The 22,570-nt window shown below is 32.8% G+C and overlaps 1 protein-coding gene across 1 annotated transcript; it reads left to right on the forward strand.

Moving 5' to 3' along the window:
- Window positions 1-8,504: 8,504 nt before the first annotated feature.
- Smp_021260 (hypothetical protein) lies at window positions 8,505-22,199 on the forward strand (the record flags this gene model as incomplete). The annotated part of the gene is made up of 2 exons (XM_018794612.1): window positions 8,505-8,954; window positions 21,762-22,199. 2 exons carry the CDS (start codon window positions 8,505-8,507, stop codon window positions 22,197-22,199), a joined length of 888 nt encoding a protein of 295 aa, XP_018649006.1.
- Window positions 22,200-22,570: the final 371 nt, after the last annotated feature.

The raw sequence follows: 22,570 nt of genomic DNA on the forward strand, positions 1-22,570 counted from the left end.
GTTAGTTTAAATATCTCAGTCCTGCGAGGAGAACAGCTTTATCTGAAACAGCTCAGAGATAACGTCTCAGATTGTGAAAGTTGGAAGACAGGCTTAGATCTAATAAGCACCACAAATTCTTTAGGGATTGTAAGTGAAGAATACTAACAAGTGCCAACTAGCAAAAAGCTTAGATTTAGAGTTTTCTGCCAACTACTTACAGCCACGTAATAATCATGGTTCCAAAATTTGCTAGAATTGCTTGAACACCATGCGAGAGGTAACGTGAACAACTTTTAAGTAATACATTTAGCCTATAATACATTATGGAACACGTGAATTTTGACAGTAAAAAAATATTCGAAATATTAAAATCAAAAGGTGGATAACCTTCTGCTTTTAATGACTTGGAATAATCGGTAATTCTTCAAAATATCCTTCAGATTCCAGGATAAGTGCTGAAAATTCTTTGACTAGTCAACATTTTCTGAAAACTGTCAAAGAAGTCGAGAAAAAACTAATTTTATTGTCTTAATTCTCAATCGACTTACACATGGTGTAGAAGCTTTGGGGGATGTAAAAACTTTTACATATCTGGGCAACATCATCGATGAACACGGTGGATCAGATGCAGATAGGAAGACGCGAATTAGCAAAGTAAGAGTAGAATATTTACAACTGAACAACATCTGGAACTCAAAACAATTCTCAACCAACACAAAGATCAGAATTTTTAATACGAATGTCAAGAAAGTTCTACTGAATGGAAAGGAAACCTAAAGAAAAACGAAGGCCATCATCCAGAAGATACAGATGTGTATTAACAATTGTCTACGCAAAATACTTCGAATCCATTGACCAGACACTATCAGCAACATTCTATTGTGGTAGAGAACAAACCAGATTTCAGCGAATGAAAAAATCAGGAAGAAGCATTGGAAGTGGATAGGACACACATTGAGGAAAGCACCAAACTGCGTCACAAGACAAGTCGTCACATGGAATCCTGAAGACCAAAGGAAAAGAGGTAGGCTGAAGAATACATTACGCCGAGAAATGAAGACAGACATGAGAAGAATGAACAACAATTGGATAGAATTAGAAAGGAAGGCCCAGGACAGAGTGGGTTGGACAATGTTGGTCGTCGGCCTATGCTCGATTGGGAGTAACAGGCGTAAATCTATGTAAAAAAAATGTAAAATGTATTGTCCTGATTCTGTTTAAACAGTTACTAAATTCGTTATTTAATCTAACATCCTTTTACGAAGCTTCTGAAATCCTAAAGTCTCCTATTATTATTTCATAAATATTCTTATTTCGTGTATATAATCTAACTTTTGAAGTAAAATTCCTTTGATGTTTCCATTTGAAGTTTAAGATTCTATAAAAGGGCTAAAGTGTAAGTATTGAAAAGGTTAAAAGTTTAAAAACTAAATATATAACTTCTAAGTAAAACTAAGTTCAATCTGTATTGAAATGTTAAAAAGACTTTTATATAGATACAAAAACTTGAATAAGTACGGAGAAATAACCATTAAAATGACAGATTGAAGAAAATGATATGAAAATTATTACTGAAGTGTTTATTAATTTACTTTTTTAAATCGAAAGGCTAACACTAACATTATAGAGCATTATTATCTGGAATCCTGTTGAACAGGTAATGATCTAAACTACTTTCAATTTTTGATGAATTTAAATTTAACTGCTAACCAGTTAAGTAAATTATATATAACATTGAGGTTCCGCTATCATTATTTAAATTAGTGCATTAATAGATCTTTATCGGTAGTCTTAATATTACTTACTTACTTCCTTACGCCTCTTACGCCTCTTACCCCTAATCGAGTATAGGCCGCCGACCAGCATTTTCCAACACACTCTCTCCTCGGACTTCCTTTCTAGTTTTTTCCAATTCTTGTTCATTCTTCTCATGTCTGTTTTCATTTCTCGGTGTAATGTGTTCTTCAGTCTTCCTCTTCTCCTTTGACTTTGGGGATTCCATGTGACGACTTACCTTGTGACGCAGTTGGGTGATTTTCTCAATGCGTGCCTCATCGATTTCCAGTGCTTCTTCTTGATTTCTTCTTCCGCTGGAATCTGGTTTGTTCTCTACCACAATAGAATGTTGCTGATAGTGTCTGGTCAACAGATTCGAAGTATTTTGCGTAGACAACTGTTAATACACATCTGTATCTTCTGGATGATGGCTTTGGTTTTTCTCTAAGTTTCCTTTCGATACAGTAGAACTGTTTTGACATTTGTATTAAAAATTCTGATCTTTGCGTTGGTTGAGAATTGTTTTGAGTTCCAGATGTTGTTCAGTTGTAAATATGCTTCACTTGCTTTGCCGATCCACGTCTTCCTATCTGCATCAGAACCACTGTGTTCATCAATGATGCTGCCTAGATATGTGAAGGTTTTTACATGCTCCAAAGCTTCTCCGTCAAGTGTAATTCGACTGGTGCACGCTGTATTGTATCGGCGAATCTTGCTTTTCCCTTTGTGTATATTGAGATTTACTGCTGCTACATTGGTCTTTTTCTCTTGTATTTGTTGTTGCGTGTGTGATAGAAGAGCTAGATTATCTGCAAAGTCTAGATCATCCAGCTGCATCCTAACTGTCCATTGTATCCCGTGCTTCCCGCCACCCAGATGTTGACGTCTTCATAATGCAGCCAATTACCAGGAGAAAGAGAAAGAGTGAGGGTAAGCAACCTCGCCTAACACCGGTCTTTACCTCAAAAGAGTCAGTGAGTTGTCCTCTATGCACAATTTTGCAGTTTAATCCATCATAGGAATTCCGTATGATATTGACTATCTTCTCACGTACGTCGTAGTGTCTAAGAAGCCTCCATAATGTTGTCCTGTCCACTCTATCAAATATTTTCTCGTAGTCAATGAAGTTGATGTAGAGTGTAGTCTTAATATACTTTCTTATAACTAACTATTTTAGTTCTCGCGATCAGTTATGCAGGAATAAGCGACCAGTTGTGTTGTAATCACAATAAATAACATAGTAGTGCTTTTTCTTCCAAGCTGTAGTACAAATGTTTATTTAAAATTTTGTACACACACCATATCGGAATGTTTACTTAATCTACTAATTAGTGAGCGATGTAATGTATGACAATTACTGGTTACTTTTCAGATTTGATTGATTTTCTGTAGTCATCTGAAGGTGTTCAGTTCTAGAACGTGAAAGTATTTTACTGCGGCACTTTTCTTTGTCATTTTTACTTTGTCTATAATAAAACCTTACAGTCACTTGAAGCAAGTGCTTATTTATCTCAGTTCATTCTAGAAAAAGTCTTGCTGAATAGTCTTAACTACATAGTAATATATTCTTCTCTCATATATATATATATATATATATATATATATATACATATCGGCGAATCGTATTAGATCCCGATGATATAATATGTTAACCTCATACATCAATACACATCAACAAATGAGGACCTCGAGCATAATAATCATCCAAAATTGCTGTCTAACTTTTGTTGTCCTCAAATGTCTCGCGTCGTAATAGTTTCAGTTAGTTCAGTAAAATCATACATTCGTCAAAGAGTTTTTTTCAATTTTAGTCGGCATTCATCTAGGTCTTTGAGTCAGACAAAAGCCTAGCATTATACTAGTTATTTAGTGTTTGACGATATTTTGAAAGCAGTTTTTCAATAAACTCCTTCCCGATTGCGATGTGTAAGATGGTATTTGGAGGAAGTCGACAAGATCTAAGTTTCATAACATTTGGCATCCATCAGCAGATCTGCCCATAATATTAAGGGTACTGATAAGTGTCAAATAACACGAAACTCAGCTACAGGATTCCTTGTCGATTAACTCCACCTAACACCTTACATCTCAAAATAGTGAATGCGATATCGAGTTACCTAGACCAGTGGTCGTATTGCGAATTGGTCTATAAAATTCTATCAGCACTAAAAAAGGACGTGATCTACGTGACACTGGTCATCATTCAGGGATCAATAAACCGTTAACTAAGATATATCTTAAAATGTAATTTAACAGTTTATTAGTAGTATGAACAGAAAGACAAACCTATTGTTTGTTTCTATGATTTTTCATTTCTACCTCTAATCAACCATTAATTATCTAATTAAAAAAATCAAGTTGTCCAGGAAGTTGTAACACTTAGATTACTTCATTATTTAGTCTAAACAATGAATACATTTTATTGAAATGTAGGTAGAATTTCGATATTTATACACAACCCAATCAATTTATAATACGGTAATCCATTTAACAGTTAGTAATTGACATGAACAAAGAAATAAAGAAGCCATGACAAACAACGGAAGCTATTCTTTGGGACGTTATTTCACCCTATTCAAAGTTTCTGAAAGAATAATATTTAGTCATATCCATAGGTTACTTTATAAACCATAGGCTTTCGTTCAATGTATGATTCATTGGCATACCCTTTTCTGTTCAAAAGCTATTCTAATATAAACGTAACACTTAATTCCCTCTTTTTCTACACTAATTCCCAGTTTGAACATAATTGTATTTTTCTTGTTTGTTCTTCGTGGTCATGTTAGTCATCTACTTATTCAGGTATCTTTTACACAAATCGGAATCGGGGAACAGGATAAATCGAATAGTGTTCCAGATGACTCGTCTTCTCTCTCCAAATCTCACTTGTCAAACAATCAGGTGGTGAGGTAGTCTTCGTCTCTCTATTCAAGGCAGTTAGTCTGGATTCGGACTCACGAGTTTTTAGCTTCAAGTTTAAACCGATTAACCTGTTGTGTCAAATCCTCTGTTGTATATTATTGGGCGGACGGATCAAGGACGTAACAGTAATATGGTATTGTTAATTTCTGTAAATCAAATGATCTTAGTTGATTGTAAGATAGAGAAATTATGAAGATTAATTTGGACAAGTTATTTCAACTGAAAATCAAAACAAAATAGTGCGAGAAAATACTTTACAATTATTTTGCATTTAATCTGTGTCTAAACTAACCATCAAGTAGTCAGAAATCTACAGTAATATGTAAATATGAATGTTATACGAGGTATAAAAAAAGAACAACAGAAAACAGAAACAAACTAAGAATATCAGAAGGAGTTTTGTGGATATTATAGTGATTTTAATAGTTGAGAGCATCAATCAGTTGAAGCTAGACCACCATGGAAAACCTAGAAGCAGTGGACGGCCGTTTCGTCCTATTGTAGGACTCCTTATCAGTGCGCATCAATGATCCTGCCTCGCGAGCTTCGAACCCAGGTCGCTCAATTTCGTGGATCGGTTGAAGTTAGGCATTGACAGGCTTTCCATGTTGGTCTAGCTTCAATTGATTCATGATCTCAACTATTAAAACTAAGAATACACTAACTTATGAAATAAATTTATCTCACATACATCATGAATATAGTATATGATAACCTAAAGCTAACGTCATCACTGTGAGATCGATACTCATGGATTCGGACCTTGGCAACGTCAAGAGATTTTAAAACTAAACTAAAACTTCTGTCTAGTTTTCCGTGGTTTTCAATGATTATCTTTCTGAAACCAGTCTGTGATAAAAAATGATAGGTGAAAGATGTTATAAATATGATCCATAAAGTTTGTATTATTTTAAATATTATATTAACTTATTTTCAGATCACCAATTCTAAACCGTTTTTTCTGTTAGATGGTTGTAAGTAACTGACATGAAACTCTAAATCTAGGTTGCTCGCTAGTTGGACACTTGTCAGCATGTTGTAAATACTATATTGAAGGATCTGATATTCTTCAACGGATCTGATAATGAATCATCTAGTTTCATTGACCGAAACTTTTTAAACAGACTATTCTTGATACAACTGACTTCTCATATGGTTAGAATATTTACATTGATTAATGAGTGAGTAGTTACAAATATCATGTTTGTCTAGTACTTTAGCGATAACTAGATTACATTGATTAACTTGAAATATTACCATTAGTCTGATTAACTGGATATCATGTTTATTACGTTGAGGCAATTGATCGATAAAAGTCGACAAATATTAAAAGACTCGAAAAACATAATTTACTTGATAAAATTAAATATGTTGACTTCCTCTAACTCTCTTAGTACATATATATATATATATATATATATATATACTACGATGATTACTTAATTTACTTACTTACTCCTGTTACCCCCAATCGAGCACAGACCGCCGAGCAGCATTCTCCAACCAACCTTGTCCCCACCCTTCTTTTCCAGTTCTATCTAATTGTTGTTCATTCTTCTCATATCTGTTTCCATTTCTCGGCGAAATGTGTTCTTTGGTCATACTGTTCTCCTTTGACTTTGAGGATTCCATGTGACAACTTGCCTTGTAATGTAGTTGCGTGCTTTCCTCAATGTATGTTCTATCCATTTTCACTGCTTCTTCCTAATTACTTTCTCCACTGAAATATGGTTTGTTTATCTCCTGCATAGAAAAACGTAATATTGATCATTATTTAGTGGATTTCGCTTTCAATCATTCTGTTTCAATAATTCTACATAACAATTGTAGTAAACAATATCATTAATAAACAATCATAAATGTTTATTAATGAAAGGTATTATGGATTATTTATTTATTTACTCATATTTTTCAGAAATGATTCCTATAGATAAACAATATTATCATTATTAGGTAGATCCTGGTTTGAAATCCCGAGAGGCGGGATCGTGGATGCGCACATGCTGAGGAATCCCACAATAGGACGAAATGGCCGTCCAGTGCTTCCAGGTTTTCCATGGTGGTCTAGCTTCAATTGACTTACGCTTTCAACTATGAAAATACTAAATTTCCACAAAACCCCTTCTGATAATTAGTATTATTTATTTATTTATTTACTTATCTTTTATAGAAATGATTCCTATAGATAAACAATATTATTCTTATTATAAAAAACATCCATGTGATTATATTGTACAAACGAATTACATAACAAATAAAATGAATGAAAAATTGGTTAAGGTTAGACATTAACACCGTTGAATACCGGCAGGCTCAGTGGTCTAGAGGTTAAACGTTCTTGCGCGAGACTGATATGTCCTGGGTTTGAATCTCGCGAAGCGGGATCATGGATGCGCACTTCTGAGAAGTCCCACAATAGGACGAAACGCCCATCCAGTGCTTCCTGACTTTCCATGATGGTCTAGCTTCAATTGACTCATGATCCTAACTATTGTAGTAAATCATATCATTAATAAACGTTAATGAAAGGTATTATTTATTATTTATTTATCCTTTATAGAAATGATTCCTATAGATAAACAATATTATCCTTATTATAAAAAACATCCATGTGTTTATATTGTACAAACGAATTACGTAACAAATAAAATCAATAACCCAATCAATAAATCAATGAAAGATAATGAAAAGAATCTAATTGAAAAATCAAAACTATTATCATTTATTAATTTATCAAATCATAAAATGTTAAAAACATATAAAACTGAAAAATTTCGTATTAATTTAATCTTAAGATTACGTAGTATCTGGTCACGTTCATCATTGAAATCTCAACAAATTGAATCGAAACATATTCATAAATCATTTACAAATCATCATCAACACCAACGTCAACAGCATCAACAGCATCATCGTCATCGTCGTCGACATCATCATGATCATCATCACCATCATCCACATGAACATTATCAATATCAACAATTAGATAAAAAAGATAATAATAATCAATTGATAAACCCCCATAATAATAATAATACTCAATCTATCAGTGATACATTGAATAATTCCATTAAATTAAAAACCGTACAAACAAGACATACTACTGAATTATCAAATCAATCTAATAATAATAATATACAAATATTGTTGTCAAGGCAATATCATTCTGAAAGTTGTTTATTATATCCATATAATATGCATAATCATATTCATAATTGTTTACATATTCATTATCATTTAAATTTATGTTCTAAATCAATAAATAAACAAATAAATAATAATAATAATAATATTAAAAAATTATCCCATCAATTATCGAATATAAAATTACAATCATCTTATATGAAACATTCTTTAACAACTAATAATATATGTTGTTTATATACATTAAATTGTGTACCATCACTTGAATGTATAGCACAACCAATATCAACATCAAAATCAATACCAGTTACATCATCATCAACAGCATCGTCGTCACCATCCACAACAACATCGTCGTCATCAATCAAATTATAAATGTTCCAATTTACCAACAACATCAATTATGTTCCAATTTACCAACAACATCAATTATGTTAAATAGAAGAAATAAAAAATGCAAATTAATATCACCATTTGAAAAACTTAAATATCATTCATTCTATCGTGATACACAATGTAATTTAGGTAAATGGATACAACAAACATTAACATGTAATGATATAGATAAAAAATATTTAGATAATAATAAAGATCAAGATAACAATACTACTAATAATAATACTACTACTAATACTACTTATAATGACAATAATTATGAGAATAAATTTGACAATGATAGTATGAATAAGAATCATTCTAATAATCAGTTTATAGATATAACAAACTATTTAAATTATGGTAGACTATCAGATACTTTTAAACATGTACATTTTGCTGATGAATCCACATATTCATCATTAAATTCATTATCAAGATCATCATCATTATGTTCATCAAATTATACAAATAGTTCATCATCACCTCAAACATCTTATACAATGAATTTAAATGATTCTCCTGAAATGAATGATAATGATGATAAGAATATAGTTAAACAATCTATTTCTAAAGATATTCTATTTAATCATTTAGAATATCAAAAGAAATTTCCATTGAAACGTACTATATCTAGTCCTAAAATGAATTCAAATAAAACTAATACACCATTTGTAACAGTAAATTTATTTCATAATGATATAGATCTATTAGAAACACCATTACGTGTAGTCAATCGATTGGAAACAGAACAAGTAAGATTATAATATATATGTACAACTTAATTACTTACACCTGTTACCCTTCATGGAGAAGCATAGGCCACACACTAGTATTCTCCATTCAACTTTGTCCTGAGCAATCCTTTCTAGTTGATGTTCACCCCTTTTCATATCTGCTTATATTTCTCGATGTAATGTGTTCTTCGGCCTTCCTCTTTAACATTTCCATTCAGAATTCCAAGTTAGCGATTGCTTCGTGATGCAATTTGATGTATACCACTATGTATGTCCTATCCACTTCCAACGTCTTTTCCTAATTTCGCTTTCAGCTGAAAGCTGGTTTGTCCTCTCGCATGAAAGGCTATTTCCGATGGTATCCGGTCAACGGACATTCAAAATCTTGTGTAGACAGTTGTTTATAAATACTTGTACCATTTTGTTGATAGATGTAGTAGTTCTCCATGTTTCAGCTCCGTACAGTAGGACTGTCTTGACGTTCGTATTGAAGATTCTCACTTTGAAAGTATTTGACAGTTGTTTTGAGTTCTATATGTTCTTCGACTGTAGGAATGCGTTACTTGCTCTGCCAATCCTCGCCTTTACATCTGCATCCGATTCTCCTTGTGAATTGATGATGCTACTCAGTTACGTGAAAGTTTTCATCTCTTCCAGAGTTTCTCCATCAAGTGTGATTGGTTTTGTTGGTGTTCTCCGTGTTGTATTTGAGAATCTTGTCTTTTCAATTTTGTATGTTGAGGCCTATTAATGCAGAGGCTGCTGCTACATTTGCTGTCTTCATCTGCATTTGTTCTTTAGTAAGGAAATGAGTAGTCAGCCTTATCTGCCTTCGGTCCTCACTCGGAATGCATCTGTTAGCTGTCATCCATACACGACTTTGCACTGCAGTCGGTTGTATGAATCCCATATAATGTTGGAAATTTTCTCGGGTGCACAATAGTATCGGAGAAAGTTCCATGAGGTTTTCCCTTCCAAACTGTCGAATGCCTTCTCATAGTCACGGAAGTTGATGTACAGTTATGAGTTACACTCAAATGAGTGTTCGACAATGATCCGTAGTGTGACGATTCGGTCTGTGCACAATTGATTCTTACGGAATGTAGCCTGTTGATCTCGAGTTTGGGCCTCTACTATATATATATATATATATATTTATATATATCTTCAACATGTAGAGGTAATTTTGTTTAAAACGTGTTTTAAATCAAGGAGTAATGGACAACTATTCTCATAAGATCTAGCAGTATGCACTGACGATACTGATGTTGTACAAGGTCGGCTTCAACCAAGTTGGGATGAGACATGTATCAACATTGACAATATATAGTGATTATATAATATCAAGAATCAACTAATTATGGCCACAACATTTTCAGCTTATCAACCTATAAACAAATCATCCAAAGAAAGATCCTCAAGTTCATGGTCCAACCTTTGGAAGGCTCTTAAGTATACAATTCTGAAGAATAGGGAATTAAGATGAAACATCTGGTTAAGTATACCTTGTTTTCAATAGCATTCTAGCTATCACCTTGCGATTTATAACGGCCTTGAACTGAATAATCTCCATCTTAATGCATCTGATGTTAGTCGAACTAATTGGACACAGTTGTCTAAGCTCGAGAATTTTTATACTATCTGATAAAAATTTACTATGTGGGTAGTTAGATAAAATTAACTTTCATAATAGTAAGTGTGTCGAAAAGTAAGTGGGTTTGCGAATGAAATATCTTAACGGACCATAGGTTCATTAAATTTAGGGAACAAAATAAACAAAGATAGTTAAATAATTTACCCGATAAAAGAGTTTGTTTTTGTTAAAGCAAGACGGCACATTCAACACGTAATAAACCGACTGACCATAGAACATCAATATTCATCTGCGTTTATCATAAAGGCCAACATATTTCTACATTGATTACAAACCTTGCACATGACCATTTTTGTAACTTCAGTGAAAAACTGAAAGATAAATTATTAAGATTATGTAATGTCGGTTACTATGTTAAGTCCACATAGCTTATTTTAGCTCTCTGACAGGACATTTGATTCATTCTTCTTGAGTCACATTTTGACATTGTTAGTTATTATCTTACAAATCCTGATTGTTTTCATATGATCGTACGTGTGACAATTACTTAATTTACTCATTAGATGTCTGTAACTTATCTTTGGTCTGACTATAAATATCAATTCACGTTTGGTTAAACTGAGTTGACTCATTCGCCTCCTCCATTGCGCATCATTTTGTTTTGCTTCGCTTTCCGATCAACCATCGTATGAAATGCACGTATTTGAAATTCATTGTTGTATTTGACATATTTAAGTCCATTATACACTCATGCGAGTTAAGTCGATGATTATATACATGAATAGCCAGGATGTATACTTCGATAGCATTCATTCGATAACTATCACTCATACGACATAACAGGAGTCAGATTAAGGGCCAATAAAATAATATAAAACTTTCAAAAGATTTTTCTCTATAACGGATAGACAACATTGCTAACATAGATATAGTTTAGCTATTAGTGGAATATAGGATGAGCGTTTTATCCTAGTTTGGGCTTGCCAGCTGGGTGTATTCTCATCTCGGAGTCGACGTTCACTCCAGTGATAGAATAAGTCCTAGATCCCATTGATAACCACATTACATCTATTCGACATCAATCCACACAGAAAGTAAATATAACAACCAAGATCGATCGAATTCCAGTTAAAATATTAGCAACCGGATAACTCAAACCATTAACATTAAATTAACAATGTTAGCCACTTTTTAGCAAGATTCTTTTTTACTAGATAGGGATTCTAATTCCTTGCCTAATGCTCCTATTTTGTCCGGGCTTGGGACCAGTTGTAGTATTATAAAACTCCTATCTTACTAATACATTGACAATAAATTATCTTGTAAAAACTTACACAATAAATAATATTGATTTGTTGTGTATACCACTTCACCTATAGTACTCAATAAGATCTTACCTAGCAACTACAAAAATTTTAGAATATTTTTTCAAAGTATATGTCTTTAGTGTAAAATTTACTAGAAAAAAAAGTTTTGTATTCAAAACAAAAGGGATTAAAGTACATCTCTACATGGTGTTATGTAATTTGTGTTTAGGTTTTGTTTGTATGTGTCACGTTTTTTTTTGTTTTTACATCAAATGACAATAACTATCGGAAGTTCATGTGGTATTATGTATTTTCATTGTTTTATCATATACAATAAACAAACTAAATAACTAAATATAGACTACTGAATAGACTAGTAAATTTTACAAGAAATGAAGATATCTTAGGAAAACTAAAGATGACATATTTTAGGTGTTAAACTAGTACTAATAAGTTAATATCAGTTTAAGTTAGATATTAACACCGTTAGATACCAGCCGGCTCAGTGGTCTATCGGTTTAGTGCTCTGGCGTGAGACTGGTAAGTCCTGGTTTCGAATCTCGCGAGTGCGGGATCGTGGATGCGTACTGCTGAGGAGTCCCATAATGGGGACGAAACGGCCGTCCGGTGCTTCCAGGTTTTCCATGGTGGTTTAGCTTCAATTGACTCACGCTTTCAACTATAATATCTAGGTGACATTCATCTTTCATTGACCTAAAATGGAATATCATTGAAAATCAAGGGAGACTGAATGGCTTTTTTTCTTGTTCACATCCCATAATTATTAACAATGCCCGACTATGACCACTTCAGGAATCAAGCCCAGGGTATTTTCGGTCTCATACCAAATTGTTAACCAGTAAACCATCAGAACTTCAATCAGTCTTCAAGATAGCGGGAAGACTATCCAGTGTCACTGGTTCAGACTATTCCGCCTCCATAAACTTCTGAATCTCCACATCCACAACTTCTTAGTAGAACCTCTAGAATTCATTACGAAGTATGCGAAAATTAAGTCACTGTAATAGTTTTGTTAATGATTTTATATTGATAAGTTGGCTTCGTATATGCGATTTGCTATAGATTGTCTTGAAGATCTTCGTTCCGACTACTGGCCAAGTTATTGGTGCACACGTCTAAGGAATCGCATAAATGATTGCAACAGCTGTTCAGTCCTCCCTGGTTTTAAAGCTACTTTAACTAAAATTACTCCATGACGAATCCTACCTACAAATTAAGAATAATTTACGTAAAAGTACTTTATCCAAATGAAGGAATATTTTAAATATAATGTTACCAAGAAAAGCTGAGAGATTCGATTATAGCAATATGTTCACTACTTTTTATTCAACCAAAAGTTTAAATACTTCAAATAATCCATTGTACAATAAAATGTTTACAATTTAAAATATTCAAGGAATTCTACCCTGTTTTACTGTGTTCTACAGTAACAACTCAGTAATAGCGGTTCATTTTTGTTATATCCCCAAAATAATTAAAAACGAGAGAGACCTGTTGAAAGTTAAAAACTGATTAACTGAGATTAGTGATCATATTTCAAACTTGATTAGGAACAGTATCGACAATCAGAGACAATTATGACATTGGCCACTGCTTATTGATCCATTAATACAAAGTTTAAGTTAGTTAATAGTAAACTAATTGTTGGAGAGACCCAGAAAATTCCTCGAAGAAAGGCAAATGAGGCCCTGAGAACGCTGGGAAACACTTTACCCAATCAGCATTGAATAAGTTCCTTAGAAGCATCTAGAAAGTGGAGAGTCAAGTGTTACATTTCTGATTGGGTGATTACCTATCCTGCTACTATGTATAGTAGGGTTCCAGAACCTCCTGGAAACCCAAGGCCATCTGAAATGCTATAAATACCCTAAATTTCCTGTACATAAACTAACCTTGGAGTAAAGTGTTCTTCCCGTATTTCGCGCCTTTTCTCTGGTGTAGAGTTAGCTTGGAGTTATTAGAAGAGCTTAGGAAATCTATTCAAACGTTCAGTTAGAACGTTCATCACTAATTTTATTGATGAAAAGCGACTGTGAGTTTTTTCAAAGATTCTATTTTTATGTTATCATATATGTTATTTTGGATAAACGTCCTGCACAAATACAAATTTAATTAAATAGGAAAAGTCTGATATTAAATACCATCATTTCAATTCTAACTAACTAGAATGATAAATGTATCAAAGATAGTTGGAGATTAGATTCCATTTATGAATAACTAAATCATTATAGAGTATCAAAGTTCAATGAATCAAATCTAATTTTGATTACAAAATGTCTCCAAGAAAGAAAGTAATTAAGATGGTGGATTACCAGACAGCTTCTCTGTCATTGTCAAAAACTCTTCTATAATGGTTACTCACATCCTAACATACATAATCATATTCAAGACCTTGAACTATTAGTTTTGAATACAATCAACACAAATTCCAGACTATAGGAAAACGAACATTAAAACCGCTTAACCGAATAATATAGTAATTTATTCACCGCTAAAATTATAATGATCGTTCACCAATTCAATGTCTAAATCGGGTAGTGATATCACAATGAAGTTAAATTTCTAATTTCAGTACAATGAAAAGTGTTATTTACCATTTTGTGGCCTAATATCTGACTCCGGTTCGATCGTGCAATGATGCTGTGATAATCAATCTTCCATTCAACTATGTATATTACCTAGGCTAACTGCGTTTGCAGGATGGTGGTAATAAGAATCTCAACACGGCTAGCGTTGGATGAATTTATTTCAGGTACTCGCCCATTCGGACAAATATCCAGAATAAAAGGCGGGAAAGCGGAGCTGAGATGATAAGTGAGCCAACTCCTTTTGACCAAGCGTGACTCATTATATATAGGATACAGACACTTAATGAATAGAGTAATTAGTTAATACATATACGCCCATATAAAAACAGTAAAGTTTAATAAGCGAATAATTATCAAGGTCAAAATGTGACTCAAGAAGAACGAATAAATTGGTCTGTATGGAAGCTAAAATAACCCACGTGAGCTTGACACAGTACTGATACTACCACTTCATTTAGGGAACTGATGTATTTGCTTATTGTTTTTATCATTTAAACTTAGGTATGATATGTTTAAAATTTGATGATCTTAGGAGTGCCAGTTAATTATAGCTTCGTAGTAAAAGTATATGATCATAGATTTATTGCCTCAAAGTTAGTCATTGTTATCCTATATACATCTTAAATTCACCAGTTATCACTCATTATACGAATTCGAGGTTTATTGAGAATGTTGAGTTTGATTATAATTTTCTTTGTGAACTGATATTTAAAGCCATGAGCCATTGGAAAGTCGTTTAACATAAGTGTGGAATCACTACAAAGTAACGCCCAACCATGACCCCGTTAGGTTTCGGAATTAGGATATCCAATTCTTGCCAAGATAATGAAATTGGAATCTGATATTAGTTATTTTGAAATCCTAACCAACCATCGTCTAATGCAGATATAGTAATCTCTATCTTACTCTTAACATTCTGACTTCATAGAATAGACATCCTTGGTTGGATCCCGAGTGAGGTCAAAGGTCCTCACTAGTAAGCAATAGTTTCATACTCCTCAGTTTTCACTTACTTTCTAACTGATATTAGTCTATAAAGTAAATTACACTTAAATTAATACTTACTATTTATCAATGTAAACATTGTACTATAATGAATTTTAACATTTTTTCTTAGTCATACTCTTGATAGTTTTGTCCTTACTTTACAAGCTGATATGGACTTCTTAAGTTCAATGATTACCAATGTCATTTAAATCTATCTCTCTTAGCTTCTCTCATGTCCTTATAAGTTCATTATAAAAATGTTCTTAGGCGATATGTAGGAATGTACACATTACTAATATAAACTTAGTATAAGTTTGTGCCTATATCATTGATGTCTGAAATATATATGTATATAATACCGAAATGTGCCTAATATAGATTCAGGCGGTTAAATGTTTGATTTCAGTAACAATTTGTTTTAAACTCTCCGCTTTTAAGGACATTTAAAAGTAGAACACTGTAGTATGAAATATAGTCATGTGAATTCATTTGATGTTGTTTCCTTGTATCTTCCCATTGTCATTTAAGATTGTAATTGATCAGTCTCTCGTTGGCATATGTGCATACTGTGCGGGCTGCCTCGACATTGCCTTAATTCATAAGCATTCTAAGCAAAGATGGATAGTGGCTAACAGTGGAATCCAGGACGCGCACTTCGTCCTATTTGGGACTCGTCATCTGGATGTACCTGCATCTCAGATTTGATATTCACTCTAGGGCTCGAACCCAGTATCGTTCGCGTTAAATGAGTTAAATATAATTTTTTCTCGAAATGTTCATGATGCAATGAGGATATTGTTTCCAGATAATGTGAAGCATTCATTGTATACTACTGTTTTCTAACCATTACTAATTTATAAGTAAAGCTGAACTCCTTATTTCATTTTATCTATCACTTATTATATGAATAACAGCAATTACATTCAACAGTTCTAATCAGTTGTTTTATCTGGATATCAGCATAGGGCTGTGGAGACTATTAAGTTTTTGATTGAGATCATTAATCGATTGATCTTAGAACAGCATTGAAAACCTGAAAACATTAGATGGCCGTTTCGTCCTAGTATGGGACTCCTCAGCAGTGCTCATACACGATCCCCCTAACGGGATGAGAACCCAGGACCTTCGGTCTCGCTCGCGAACGCTTAACAGACAGGTATCTACCTCATTACAATGGTAGATGGTTGAGCAATTTCGTGAATTGGTTGAGGTTAAACATCATCTGAATTTTTTAAACAATTAACTGTAACATTCATTTACAAATACATTCTTACTCTTTGAATTCATTCCTTTATTTTCTTTATTTATCTTCATTTCATGAATGCTGGGACTTATTTGATTAATTTCATATATGAAAATTGCATGTGGCTTTATTGAGTTTTCTATCCTTTTTCCATTTATCATACTTGTCACAACATAAGTCCCGGTAGTGGGAGTTATCATGCTTATCAACCTCTAAAAAACTAAACATCATTAAATCAGAAACTGGAAAAATTTGAGGGTCTTATTAAACGGTGAGCTTGATCACCTGGGCAAATAGGAAATCTAGCTGAAGTCAGACACATATGATCTTTTATAATACTACGTTTGTAATATCGTCTTTACGCTTTTCAAGTCGTACCGCGGTCATTAAAAATCGGTAGTTCAATAAGTAGTGTACAATTTCCTGATGTAGAGATTTTCTTAATTGTCCTTTTTGATGATATGTGTTGTCACCGCAGATAAATAGAATAACCACTGTTACTTTATATTCGAACCCTAAATTTTCTACATCTGTTTATAATTGAACTTCTGCGATCATACAATGTTTGTTTTAAAAGCTCATTATTATCTATTTTATATTGGGCAAATGTTTTTATAACTAAGAATTTCGAATCCACCTATATATACATGGGAAGGGTATTGATTTGAAGAACTTATCAAATCGTAGTTATTATACAGTACTTACACTAATGGACAATTGAATAATAACCCATTTCATATCTTATCAGTTCAACAGAAAATCAGTCAAAAACCGAAGTATTTCGGTAATGCCAGGTGACCATTCAACAGTGGGTGATACTAATCTCAATTCCTTTCTAACGGTATTGATTCCTTAAAGAATGCAGACACATAAACTATATGATCGAGTTCTAGATAGAAGGAAATTAATATTCACAGATTTCTGACTATTGTTACTAACCCATACTGATTAAACAGTGCCGATTAATTATGGAAATCTGGCCTATTAATTAAACATTAACGCCTTTACCAATAAAGAAAGTTTCAGGAGAAGCCATATCAACTTAATCGATATAAACCACTCAGTTATAAATTAATAAGTCAACCATTTTATAGGAAGTTTATGTTAAAATACAAATTCAATGAACATGATATCAATAAGTAAACATAGTATTATGATCTACGCCACTATAATGAAATCAAGGGATGAAACGAGACTAGATTTTTGTTTATGTCATCTTATTGATATGTTATCTTATTGATAAACACAGTTAATTATACATTTTGTATTTTTAAAAAAATCTGAACTACTAAGCAATGGAACTCCGCCTGTAGCTCCTCCAGGGGCTACTGCCGGTCCTAAGCCAGGGTAAAGGAGGAGGGTTGGGCATGGGGTTAACGACCCCATCCCATAGAAAACTAACTCTCTAAAAAAACGCTAACCAGAAAAAAATTATTCAAATCATTTATGTACCAAGCAATGGCGAGGTCTATTACAGATATTTTTTCTTAAGACAGATTTCGATTAAATTGGCGATAGGCTCTCATAATTTCAAGGGCGTATACTAAAGTTTATTGAAGCCTTGGCTACACAGAAACTATAACTCCTTTTATGTGTTCAAAAACAATTTGTTCTTACCCTTAACCTACCCTGGTAATACCAATTTAATATCTAACGTAGTTTTTATGTACTTTATTTTTCTTTGTTACCGTTTACCTTTAATCTGTCTAGTTGACCTTTTAGGTTTCATATAAAAGTGCGTGATCAGATTGTTCGAAATGTATTGCTCATATATATCACATCATTCTGATAATCTTCGTCTTCTCATGGCATTATCGAAGTTTATCAAAGGGATTAATTGTTTTAAATCTCATAATTTAGTTGAAACCTATAACCTATCAAGTTATCGAATTTAGTGGTAAGATAATATTAGAAAGGGATTTCGTGGAGATTATAATAATTTAATAGTTGAGATCATGAGTCAATTGAAGCTAGATCACCATAGTAAACCTGGAAGCGCTAAACGACCGTTTCGTCCTAGAGTAGTGTACAAGAAGACGAGTGGGGACAATCGAATGTATTAAAGCACAAATTACAGACTATCTCACTAAATTCTCATAAGCATACAGTAAACAGTTAATTTGCAAACTATCAATCAATTGTCTCAATCTTAACTATTCCTTCTGCAAACATCAGTCCATCTTATCTGATTTCATTGTTCATGTATTTTCGTACCAATTGCGCTTCATTCCTGTTCTTTGCTTATCGATCTTCTGCCAAAATACATTCTATGCCTGACCATCACCATATACTACTTATATGGATATAAGTAGACCACATCACACTAGGATTGAACTAAACCATTCATTCAGTAAAATTGAAAATTTTATCTTAAAATTTTTGCTCGTAGTAATCACAAGACAACAAATATACTGAATCTAAGTTCATAATGCTGAAGTTGAAAACTGGTATTAAACTACTCTACAATTATCTCTGGTGTAAATTCTTTTTTAGCTTATTTATAAAATATTCTTAGAGCTATTTTGATAAACAGTAACTATAATATTACGTCCACTCTTTGTGTTCTCCCAAATTCTAATCTTCTGAATTTTTCATGTCTCTATCTTTTTCTCTTATTTCACTGGATTATACTCCTTCAATAACATTATCAAACCCTAATCTTTCACATTAATGCTTATACTCTTACTACTTCTACTAGTATGGGATTTGAATCGACAACTGGATCTCTATGCTAATGTAGTATGGCAACTCGAACTGATGTACGTACGTACGAAGTTCTACGTTGTGACTGACTGACTGACGTCATAAAACTGAAGATATTGATATTTATCTATTATTAGTTTAAATGATCTGACTATTCTTCTCAATCTACGTTTGAGTTGCCTTTAAAGACATCTGTACGTTGCCGTTAGTAAAATCTTGATACTATTTACCTTTAAATAGTAGCACAATAGATAGCATACGTTTGCAGATCGTTATCTGAATGAGTATAATTGTAAACTCAAATCGATCACTGATCATTTCAAAAACTATTGTGTTTCCTACATGGTTACCATTGGCTACTTTTATTCATATGTTAAATCATGCTACTTTGTTGTCGTTTAAGTTTTACTTTGAATATTGAATTGACTGTATGTGATAAATTGTTAATTAAATTAAATAAGCGCTTTACATTCACCTGTTAGTTACTCACTGATTTATGTATTGAACTTTGAATAGAAGCGTTTGTGTAAGGACTCAAAGTTGACCCTCTATGATTGAAAATTGAATCATTAAACCACTAAATCACTAATCATTGATAATTTATAGAGGACAATAATTTATAGTTGAATATCGGTCATAATGGGACATAAAATGAAACTTGTAATTTTGATAATAGCCAGAATAATCAAAAACATAAAATTCAGTCGTCAAAATAACAGACCGATCGATAAATGTTTAATCTTTACATAATTTTTTGTAATTTTAAATAGGTGATAGTGTCGTGTGTGTGCTACTGATGTCGATAGATATAAGTAATATGTAACACCATTCGATAGTGGAATGCCTGTCATCAGAAGGTTGAGTAGATCAAATAGAAAAGAATGGGAACAGAGAATGATTGTTATATAAATGAAGGAACAACTAATTCTCAGACAATTGATGAACATTTTGCAAATGAATTATTAAAGTATGGTTTTTCTATGTTACCAAGTAACTTTGTAATTTAGAGTTTCTTAATACATTTTTTTATAATTTAAATAGTTGAGATTATGAGTCAATTGAAGCTAAACCACCATGAAAAACGTGGAAGTATTGGACGGCTGTTTCGTCCTCAATGATCCTGGATCTCGAGATTCGAACCCAGGACCTTTCAGTTCTCGCGCGCGAGCGCTTAACCTCTAGACCACATTTCATATAATATATATGATTTGAATAACTAATCTTTGAGTATTTACTAGAAGTTTTATATAACTGAAGAAGGATTATTTTGGTTGAAAAAATTGATTGTTTTAGTGAAATAATGATATGGTAGATTCATAAATGTTGACAATTAAATCACTAAATCGAATGTTCTAAACACCGGAAATTGACATGTAATTATTCGATTCAAACAAACAAATCATAATAATAATAGATTGTTTTGTAGTAAAGATGAACTGTCAGTGGGTTTTATATGTTTAAATGACCTAAGAAGGGAAACGTATACTTTTTCTGTAATATTCATTCGTCACCTTAAACTATCCAAGGAATTATCGATAAATAGGAAGTGTTTTAACTAAATAACAATTATGACAACAAATAGTATAAGCAAACAATATAAGCAAACGGAAAAGCAACATTCTCCGATACAATACAACATACACCAATCGAATTGCACTTGACTGAGAAGCTTTGGAGGATGCTAAATCTTTACATATCTGGACAGCATCACTGATGAACACGGTGGATCTAATGCAGATGTGAAGGCGCGTATCGACAAAGCAAGAGTAGCATATCTACAATTGAAGAACATCTGTGACTCAAAACAACTCTCAACCAACACCAAGGTCAGCATTTTCAATACAAATGTCAAGACAGTTCTACTGTATGGAGAGGAAACCTGGACAACTACGAAAGCCATCATCCAGAAGATACAGGTGTTTATTAACAGTTGTTTACGCAAGGTACTTCGAATCCGTTGGCCAAACACTATCAGCAACAACCTACTATGGTAGAGAACAAACCAGATTTCACTGGAGGAAGAAATCAGGAAAAATCATTAGAAGTGAGTAGGACACACATTGAGGAAATCACCCAACTGCGTCACAAGACAAGTCGTCACATGGAATCCTCAGGGTGAAAAGAGAAGAGGAATACCAAAGAACACATTACTCCGAGAAATGGAAACAGACATGAGAAGAATGAACAATGATTGGATAGAACTAGAAAGTAATGCTCAGGACAGTGTGTGTAGGAGAATGCTAGTCGGCGGCCTATGCTCGATTGGGCGGTAACAGTTGTAAATAAGTAAAGTAAGTAATCATTGTAGTATATATGTATATCAAGAATGATAGAGGGAGTCAACATATATTATATTAAAAATTTTTTTCTTTTTTTTCTTAGAAATGGGTACCAACATTTCCTAACCCTAATCAATGTATTAATTTTAATCAACGTCTCATAGAACAAAAAGTTTGTCTATCCCAATTCACTTCACAAAATTTATATTCTTTCAATGTTCAAGTGAAAACTATACATAATATACAAATTAATCATTTAGATTATAAAAAAGAAGTTAAACTACGTTATACATTAGATCATTGGAGAACATATACTGAATCATTATCATTAACATGTTTAGATGAATTAACTTATTTATCTATATATAATATCAATCATTGTATAGAAATAAATGAAGGTGAAATTATTTTATCAACAATTCCCTTAGATACTAAATTTTTACAATTAGAATTTGCTATTGTTTATAGAGGGAATGATTTTGAATATTGGGATAATAATCATTCACAAAATTATATATGTTATCCAAGTACTTTATATTGATGATTATTACATGATCATTATTATTGTAATTTTAAAAAAACTGTTTGAAATTGGTTACCTTTCACCTTTCTCTTTCTTTCCCCCTCCCTCTCTCCCCCTTCTTTCTCCCTCTTCTCTTTCCCCCCTCTCTCCCCCCTCTCTCTCTCCTTTCCCCCTCGGTGTTCTAAATTTATATGTAATTCAGATCTGTAGTTGAATAATGAATGAAACATAAACCATTAATGTATTCTAGTTCAATACTGTAATTTGTTTGTTTTTTCTTACCCATATGATTCATCTTTAATGATATGCTTCTCAGTTTCTTTTATTTTTTTTTTTTTTGAAAATTTTTATAACCTGTAACTTTTGTTATTTGATAAACCGTTGTGACA

The sequence above is a fragment of the Schistosoma mansoni genome, chromosome 1 (assembly GCF_000237925.1).
Source record: "Schistosoma mansoni strain Puerto Rico chromosome 1, complete genome".
In the NCBI taxonomy this organism is placed as follows: Eukaryota; Metazoa; Platyhelminthes; class Trematoda; order Strigeidida; family Schistosomatidae; genus Schistosoma; species Schistosoma mansoni.